General features: G+C 42.3%; 1 protein-coding gene across 1 annotated transcript in view; it reads left to right on the forward strand.

Annotated features, from left to right (window-relative positions):
* LOC147604679 (uncharacterized) overlaps positions 1-8,618 on the forward strand; it is a 29,499-nt gene extending 20,881 nt beyond the window's left edge. Inside the window, exons 2-8 of the mRNA XM_086794656.1 lie at positions 444-504; positions 646-896; positions 6,863-7,064; positions 7,393-7,542; positions 7,712-7,824; positions 7,969-8,087; positions 8,196-8,618. Coding sequence (XP_086650782.1) covers positions 444-504; positions 646-896; positions 6,863-7,064; positions 7,393-7,542; positions 7,712-7,824; positions 7,969-8,087; positions 8,196-8,262 — 963 coding nt within the window. The 3' untranslated portion in view covers positions 8,263-8,618. The remainder of the gene's footprint in view (positions 1-443; positions 505-645; positions 897-6,862; positions 7,065-7,392; positions 7,543-7,711; positions 7,825-7,968; positions 8,088-8,195) is intronic.
* Positions 8,619-9,845: the final 1,227 nt, after the last annotated feature.

A 9,845-nucleotide genomic window follows, 5' to 3' on the forward strand; every position in this document is an offset into this window, starting at 1 on the left:
TTACACAGGCTTTCTTTGCTCGATCAAACAGAGAGGACGGGCCTACTCCAGCTTCAGTTTCAGCTACGCGTTTCTGAAGAAACTCAGCGTCAACCCCTAGTCGACCTGCAGGCTCTGATACCAGTTGATGTGGGAGAAGGAATTAGGGTTAGGTCATGTGGGAGACATACACAGAGAAGCACAAGGGAGAGAGAGAGAGAGAGAGTTGTGGGGATAAGTCAACTCATCAAGTGAGTGTGTGACTCCCCTATCACACATGTATATTGCACTAGTACACATAGTGCACTTAGTACATTAAAAGTACTAAGTGTACTATGTACTATAACTTATGGGCTTGTACACACTATAAGGGTGGGCATAACGCCTTTACCCCAACAGACCCTTTTTTGGATATTTATTTATTTTTTCTCAAGCTTACTGTTTGTTTTGCTTTTTGATGGTAGGAGGGGGAGATAATGAGCACAGGAAGGGCTGTTTTTGGCTTGGACATGCAGTCAAGTAATGGTGAGCTACCTAGCCCCTGACCTTTGCAAGAATGTACACAGAAGCGTCTTGCAGAACTTTCTGAGAATGACTGAACTACTTCTGCTCAATCTTTTAAGCATTGATGTTGCCTGAATACAAAATGATTCTATTCTATCTCAGGGTTTTTTCAAGGAGTAACATCACCTGGTAGAGTGTGTTCAGCAATGCCTGAGAATGTTCAGTCAGATGATCAGTCTCAGCAGTTGAAAGTGGCTGTAAGTCAGGATCAAGGTGCTGCTACTGCTCCTGTAGAGTTTTCAGATTTTAAGATGAGTGGCACCGAAGGGGTAGATACAGATGCATCTAAAGTAGATCCTTTGGCAGATTTTCTGCCTCCTGCTCCGGTAGCAAAGTGTTCAGAGGAATTGCAGGTAACTGGATGAGTCACATTTTGATTCTGCTAAAATTTATATGAAGCTTCTGGCATGCAAATGGGTTGAAGTCGAAGCTTGTCACTGCAGAAAAATAATTTTCGGTGTATATTTTTTTACCTTTTTGATGAAAGTAAAAATGGGGTTTGTTTGTGTAGGGATCTTAAGAAAATTTTGGTGTAAGTATATTCTTCCTGCATTTGGGCCTCCCTTTCTCTGTTAGAAAATCCGAATGCATAGTAGCTCCTTTGACCTTTCATTGCTCTTATAGTAGTGTAAATCTACAATTTTTTCCTTGGAATGAAATGCTCAACAAAGAGGGCAATACGCTTCAGTGGAAGTCACTTCAGTTTTTGGGGTTGTTTAGGAGTACTTTTCTCACGTGCTGTTTGCATTGGGTGGAGTATTTCCAGTGTTTGATGGCCCCAAAGGAGGACATGTTCTTCGTCCTTGGATGATATGCCAGTTGGTGTATCTTCAAAGTTCACATATTTCTTAAAGATTGTACTGACAATGACCGGGGTTTCGAATTCGGCATATCAGCAGATGTATTTCTTTGAGTATGTTCCACATGACATGGGTGGTTTAGACATATAGGTGCTGAGTAGTATTGATAAATATAGATTTGGTGCAGTATTGTTGTTGGTTCTGCTTTCTTCCTTTAGGGTGCATTGGAGCCGGTGCAAGCAGTTCTTGTGCTCCATATGAGACGATGTGCATTAGTGGTTGGAGTTTGGATAGCGGAGTTTTGCTCGGCTATTCTCTAGAGTGCTCTTCTCATGGGCTATTAGAGCATACTTAGTGGTTTGCAGTGTTTTTTCATGGACCGTTGTATTGACGGAAAGCGCTTGATCCAGTGGACGTTGGTCATATGTAGGTTTCTTTGCAAGTCTTTGTGCTGATGCGGTGAGGACGGTATGTGAGCCTTTGCAGTGGACGCAAACTGTTCTTGCAGAGTTCGGGATCTTGGGTATCTTGGATGAGCTTTGCTTGGATCTTTTCCTTTTATGGAAGTGCACTTTATATGGACACCGGGCAACTGAGGACTAATGCAAGTAGGCGATAATGTGACACACCTATGAGTATGCAAGGCACAACTGGACATTAAATAGCAGCCGACAGGCAGAGTCGGACTGTCACCATTTGGTCCCTTCACTAGCCTTGACCAATGTTTTACACACTGAGCGGAACCAAGGTGTGAATGGGGATTTTTCCACAAAGAAAGCTGGAGCATTTACCGGCAAAGTTTGGCCTAAAAGATGGCCATAGAGCATAAGCAACATGGGATTTTATTCATCAAAGTGACTTATAAGGTTTATAAGTCGGTGTGTTCACACATCATTAAAGATGGGCTGCTCATATTAGTATTTTGGGCATGGATGGCCATAGAGCATAAGCAGCAAGGGATTTTATTCATCAAAGTGACTTATAAGGTTTGTAAGTCATCGTGTTCACACGTCATTAAAGACGGGCTGCTCATATTATTATTATTATTTTGGGCATGGACAGGTGGACAAAAGGAGGTGCCTACTTGAAACTTGACCAACAAGTTAGAGAAAAAAGCAGTCGCTCTCTCACTCTTTGCACAGCCGTACAACTCTCTCTCTCTCTCTCTCTCTCTCTCTCTCTCTCTGCTGACTGTACAGTGGTACAGCAGCTGTACAACACTATTGCGCAGGCCATACAGCTGCCCAGAGTGTTCTTGCCGAGCTCTGTCCGTACAACAGCTGCCATCAGAACTGGCTGTACAGCAGATAACAGCCAGCTGAGTTTGCTGATTTCTGTCTCTCTCCTGCGGAACAGCCATACAGCCGTACAGCACAGGTCCACACGTGTGAAACCAAGGGCTGAGATTCAGGCTTGTTTATGGACTGTTTTGGGCTGATTTGTCTTACTGAAGAAGTTTGTGGAAAAATCCGGTGTTATTCACACCCGCACCTTGGTTATGATGTAAAAAGCTTCTATCTCAATAAAGAAGTACCTAGGGGGGGCCAGCCGTTCCGGCTCAATGCGGTGTTTATTTATAGTTCTTGTGGTTGTCTTGCTGTGATAGTGGTATCAGAGCATAGGCTTTTCTAGATTGTTTGGAAAAGCGCAAAGATTTTGGGAGAGACTCGGAAGATTTTTCTCTTCACTTCGATACTATGGACAAGCAACACTATTGGGATACACCATCAACACCTTGTTCGAGAACATGGCTGCAAAGTTCCAGAAGAATTTGGATGCCCAGGAGGAGGTCTATTCAGAGCAGTTGGACAAGCTCCTTGGACAGTTGGCCACACGAGAGTCCTTGCTAAGCAAATATGGATGCTACCTATACGTAGAGACACTATTGTATAGAAAGGCAGCTCAGGATTGGTTGGTTATGGACATTTTCGGAGATCTAGCCCAAATGTATGCCGAAGATCGTGCAGACTTGGCTTTCAGATATCTTTGAGAAGACGACGACATTCAGCTACAGCCAAACGGTAATCTTCTCATCCTAAAACATCCTGAGTGATACCAAAAACGCATACTAGAGGATTTGGATGAGCAGTCATGCTATGAGAAGAAGAGACCTCGTTTGCATGTTATGATGTCTCCTAAAGAGCACCAAAAGACTGAAGATCCTTACCTAGCACCTCTTGAGTCTAAGGAGCAGCACGTCAAACGAAGCCCTGAGCTATTGTGAAATTGCATGCGTGGCAGCCTACATGTACTGATTGCGGAGCTGAAGGTCAGATGACAGTCTTCTGTTCCCAACCAAAGATCACGCATTATGACGATGCTGAAGCTTCATCTGAATTTTTGCATACACTTCAACGGTGTATTTTTGTCAGTAGTATCCTTTTTATCAGCAAAGTATTTTTGGCTTTGTATATGCAAGAAATATATATACTCTCACTCTTGTTGCAGGATAGACATCTTGAGCAGTTTAAATATACCTCTCTTTTGGCCACAAAGCCACTAAACTAGTTTATGATTTTGGTATTCTATGTGATATGGAATCATTTATCTATCAGCAATGAGGATTACTGGATTTTGATGACGCTTTTGTCACTATGCATACATCTAACAATTCTATTGCTATCAATCAAGTTTCTCGTTCCTTGTTTATTGGGATGGAATATGTTCTTGGCTTCCTTTTATTCGAGATGCAGTGGATTTCTAGAATTTATGGATATCTCATGGATCGAGGATTTTTCTATGGATTTCTATTGGGGGCAGACAAAATGCTTGTAAAACTATATGCAACATAAATGTTTATAGAGTACCAGGAAATTTATGCCTGTGACTCATTCTCATCTTATGTTCTACACTTAAGTCCACCTCTCCTTCCAGGTCTGTGATCAGAATACCACCATGGGGTGCATGTGGTAGAGTGAACTTGAGCCCACCTCTCCTCCAAGGTGTGTGGTCAAAGTATCAACACGGAGTGTTTGTGGTAGAGTGAACTTGAGCCCACGTCTCCTCCAAAGTGTATGCTCTGAGTACCAACTTGTGGAGTGCATGTGGTAGAGTGGACATGACGCCTTGTTGGCAGGGGACATATGTCTATGCCAAGGATTATGTGATCTAGTATCTGGTAGGAGATTGTGTCTATGCCAACTGTGGATGAATTCATACATGAAAGGGTGGTAACCGTGGTGAGTGATTCTGTAAACTCATGGAAGGGTGGTGACCGTGGTGAGTGTCGCATGAACTCATGGAAGGGTAGTTGCCCTGGTGAGTGAAGTCTCGTGGAAGGGGAAACCCTGGCGAGCATGTTTGGTTTCATGGAAGGGTCATTGCCCTGTTGAACCATAAGGACATGTGAAGCATGTTTGGCTTGGGCATGCGTATGGATCATAGGAGCGCCGCCCTGACGCAGTCCAATGGCATGGCAAGATGTTTGTGGCTACGTGTTTTGCTTACCTTAATTTTTTTGAAGGAACTTAAAGCTATATATGGATTTATGAATATATTTGGGACATAGTTGGCTCTTATGCCTGTGAATGGTTATTATGAGAGTTGTTGACTCAAGATATGGATAATGATTGTTTCTCGATACAGTTGGCTCTTGTGCCCGTATCTGACTTTGGATCGTGGATCTGAATTTATGGCTTTAATGCATCGATTATGAAATATTATTGGCAGTGCATTTGCTTTATATTTCAATGGTATCAGGTTTATTCAGTTGTGGACAACTGCTTTATAAGATGGAGTAGATGTCACCATTTGGTCCCTTCACTAGCCTTGACCAGTGTTTTACACATTGAATGGAACGAAGGTGTGAACGGGAATTTTTCCATAGAAGAAAGGTAGAGCATTTACCGCAAAGTTTGGCTTGAAAGACGGCCACAGAGCATAAGCAGCATGGGATTTTATTCATCAAAGTGCCTTACAAGGTTTATAGGTCGGTGTGTTCACACATGATTAAAGACGGGCTGCTCATATTATTATTTTGGGCATGGATGGCCAAAAACCTTCTATCTCAATAAAGAATTACCTAGGGGGGGCCGGCCGTTCTTGCTCAGTGCGGTGTTTATTCATAGTACTTGTTGTTTTCCTGCTGTGTGTTCTCTGTCTGAATACTTCGAGAGTTCTATCCTTTTGTTCCGGGTCATTTAGCTATTTGTGTCACGGACATCGCAGGTAACGTGTGGCACTACCACGTGGCAGCGATGATGTGGTGGCGGTAACATGGCAGTCGGGTATAGGTGGCTCATATCAATAATATTGGCTGACTAAGAGCAATGGTGCATATATATACGTGGGTAGCTAAATTGTCATATTCATTTGCTTTCCTCACAGTGTCGGACTTCACAGATCATTTCTCAATAGACGAAGTGCTAGCCATGGGTGTATTGTAGGTCACAGTTCTGTGATTGGACTTGTTCATTCTCAGCCAAATCTTGTACTTGAATTTCAGTTGTATTACTTCTTTCTTGTACATAGTAGTAGTTTAGGAATTTGAAGATAACATGTTGGAGTTACCCCAGTCAAATGATTCAAAGTCTCCATCAATGGTTGCACCATCTCCTTGTCTGTGCTGTATTCATTTGCTTTCCTCAGTGTCGGACTTCACAGAGCGTTTCTCAGTAGGCGAAGTGCTAGCCGTGATTTGACTTGTTCATTCTCAGTCAAATCTTGTACTTGAATTTCAGTTGTATTACTTCTTTCTTGTACATAGCAGTAGTTCAGGAATTTGAAGATAACATGTTGGAGTTACCCCAGTCAAATGATACAAAGTCTCCATCAATTGTTGCACCACCTCCTTGTGTGTGCTGTATATGTGATTTCGTCGCACTCTTCTAACTATCTTAAAAAAACCCTAGCACATAGGCACAAGTGTTCTAGAGCAGCAGAATACTTTCTAGTGAGACTTGAGAGTAGGTTTGGTTCCATGGATTGAATGTGCACGGAGTCAGACTGTATGATCATGCTCTGAACTTGCAGCCAGCTACAAAGTTCTTAGAACTATCTTTTCTTGGTAGTTTGACAATAGGCAGTTTATAAAGCTCTATGCCGAAATGGCTTTTGACTTTAAAAAAAATCTGGAAAATGGGGATGCAGTGGTGAACACACATTTTTTATTTGAGCCAAAATAAAAGGCACAACAATTTCTCAAGGGATGGCCTTAGGGTTGTCCCTTCACCATGATAACCTAATGCCAAAAATTGTCTGTCAATAAAATAAAATATTTTTAATACTTGACCACACAAGCTATTCTTTAAAGGCTTGCTTGCCGAGTTTCCTTGGGTAATTCTTCTTTTCTCACTTGTGATTCCCCTTTCTCCTCTTTTCTTTCTCCATAGGTTGATGTTGCGATCCTCCTCCCCACCATCCCCTTAATCTTTTTCTTTCTTAATGGATTGTTGTTACCTGCATCTTTTGAAGTAGCGTTTCTGTTATAATATTTTTATGATTGCTCATGTTTTATGAATGGCAGCACCAGTTGTCCAAGTATTTAGCTTTGAAGAATGCTTTTTGATTGCTTATGGCAGCACAAGTTCTCCAAGTATTTAGCTTTGAAGAATGCTGGGAGGAGCTTCAATGAGGAGTTACGAAAATCAAAGGGGTACCGGAACCCAGACTTCTTACAACGTGCTGTAAAACATCAGGAGATTGATCAAATAGGCAGCTGTTTCAGTAAGAAGATTTTTGATCCACATGGTTGTGATCCGAGTGACTTCTATGGTGCACTAGGTGAGCTTTTTCCCAAATCTTTCGTGAGTAAAAACAGCCTTCTTAGTTCTTGCGGCAGTTCTTTTCTTAAATTCCCTTTAGAAACAGAAGTATGTAGAAGATCACAGATTCACCCATTTACTCTTCAGAGAGTCGTTGCGAGTGAATAGTATCAGTCTTGCTGAACAGTCAGTGTTGTACAGAGGTTTGGTGCACAAGTTAGCTTCTACAAGGCAGCAACCTCTGTGCCTTCAGTGGTTGTTTTTTAGATTATTATTTTTTACTTTTCAACATTTTAAGTCATTTAGTTATGGTCCTTATTTAATCTTGTGGGTCTTTGCTTTGACAGTATTGGAGTTGAGGCGTGAGCAAGAAAGGAAGGAACTAGCCAAGAAGCAAAGCCAGCGGGTTGATTTTGTGCACGGAGGAGTACAAGCTGCGCCAATTGCAGCATTGACTGATAAATCAACCATGTTACCAGTTCCTACTGGGCAGAAAGGTGGGCCTTACTCAACACCCACACGTGCATTCTGACATCAGAGCACCAGAGATTCGCTTATGCATTATTGTCGTAGGAGTGAGTAGAATTAGCAACACAATCCAGTGCTTATTCTTATTCAAACTCAAGTTTCACAAGGATTCCCTTTCTATGCGCACTTGCATTCCAGGCTCAACTACCATAAATGCGTTGACTTCTGGATCTCAAGGAGTAACAGCTACTTCTGAGGCTGCTCCGCAAGCAGATGGTGTGCGGTCAAACAAGAAGAGCAAATGGGACAAGGTCTGTTAAACTTAAATGCCTTTAAAAAGAGATCGTGATTGGTAGTTCTGACAGGTTTTGGCAGTGCTGCCTTGTCAAACTGAAGTCCCTGTATGGAGTAGTTGTACTGATGCTCTGTATGTTTACAATGGTTTATTTTGTCAGGTTGATACTGATACAAGAGCTCCTCCCCTGCCACCTGTTGCCAAGTCTGCCATAGCAGCTGCAAGTGCACATGTTACATTATTAACAGTCAATTCTGGTTTAGGCTACGCCTCGTTTGCGTAAGTGCTCACTCAACAAAGGGGTTATTTTGTTGCCCATCAACCTCAATAGCTCCTATGGGCACACTTTTTTCTGTATTTGTAGCTTATATGTGCACATTTTTGCAGACAACTGAAAAGAAGAGAAGCAGAGGAAAGATCAAGAGGCAGTGAGAAACAGTCCGATAAGAAATGAGATATCAAAAGGAAAACTGTACAAAACATCAAAGCTGCAAATGTTCATACTCCCCTGCAGTACTACAGTCAGGTTAATAGGTTATGCCTTCCTTGTTTACCCCCACTAGGCTCACTCCAGAATGGTCTAACAGAAGCATGAACCCAGGATCTTCCATCTTTCGTTCAATGGAAGGCTTGGGGATGTCCTGCATCATACAAATTACTAACTCTTTATTCTAACACTTGACTTCTTTTCCTTTAACACTTGACTTCTTTTCCTTTCAAGTGGCACCAGAAGGCAGTGACAGGTGCTAACGGTGGCCACATTACTAGTTGGAAATTTTTCTAATGCAAAATTGCACCTGAAGAATGTCTTTACTTTTTTGTTCTCTTAATCTGAGGTTGCATCCGGTTTGTTCCCTGGGGTGCACATAAAATTTTGCTTATAGATTGTGGGCCTCAAATTGTCAGTCGACTGAAAGAGATGCTGGTACCTGAGGATAACCTTGTTATCCCTAAGGAACTTGTTGAGGTTGAGGGTTTGTCCTATGTTCCACATGAACTCGAGAGGTTGATAGATTTCAGGGAAAGGCAACTTTGAAACAAGTTGATCCTTGAATATAAGATTAAGTGGAAAGATGGGCGGAGGACTAAACATGGGAGTCGGCAGCTAGTTTGAGTAAGTGTTTTTCTAATTTCATTTGAGAGTAAATTTTTGAAGAGAGGAAGTGTGTTATGTACCTGGACACTAATCTATGGATTATGGAGCTAATCCAACAAGGTTACGAGGTGCTGAGATTAGGGATTAGCAAGTAGATACTTGGCTAGGGTTCATGGATTAATAAAACAAGCTTAATGGCAGTTTATAGAAAGTTAGGTAGTTATGTTGTAGTTATCACTATATAAGTGAGAGCTTGGGTTATTATGAGACATAGTTGTGCGGATGCACCACTGAAGGTCTGGCTTGGACTAGGAGAGCAGACATGCTCATGCTGTGGACACGGCGAGTACGTAGATTGGCGTGTCAAAGGCATATGGGCAAAGCTTTGGTGGTATGGGATGCGAGAGTTAGACATGGGCCTAGGGGATTGTGTAGAAAGCCCTAGCCCTGGCTTGGGGCAGGTCGGTGGATGGTTGGGAGGTGAGCTACCTCATGATTTGGTTTTTAGCTACCTCGTGATTAGGACTAACCTTGTTTTCAGCTGTGTTTAGGGCAGATTTTGGAAAGGACTTCACACAAACCCCAACTGCTGCGCGTGCTTGTCTTGTCTTCTAGTGAGTTTTGTGAGCATGCTGGTGCTCAGTTGGACACATGGAGGCCTGAAGCATTTTCTCAAAGGTGGACATACGGCATGGCTTTTGTCACTCATGACTTGGAGTTGAGACCTTGTGGACTCGAGTGACCTTAGGAGTCGTAGCATGGATTTGATAATATATTAAAGTTGTATCATTTGTACAAAGTTTTACACTAGGAAATCCGGAACCTTGTCAAGATTAACTAATTTTGGACTTAAAAAAAAAACAAACTTATACACTAGTGTTACGGCGGCTCTCTTGAGTGCATTTGGCACCTTTCTTGATGGCGCATACCCAACCCACTCT

The sequence above is a fragment of the Cibotium barometz genome, chromosome 61 (assembly GCF_041138505.1).
Source record: "Cibotium barometz isolate CiBa-2024 chromosome 61, ASM4113850v1, whole genome shotgun sequence".
NCBI lineage: Eukaryota > Viridiplantae > Streptophyta > Polypodiopsida > Cyatheales > Cibotiaceae > Cibotium > Cibotium barometz.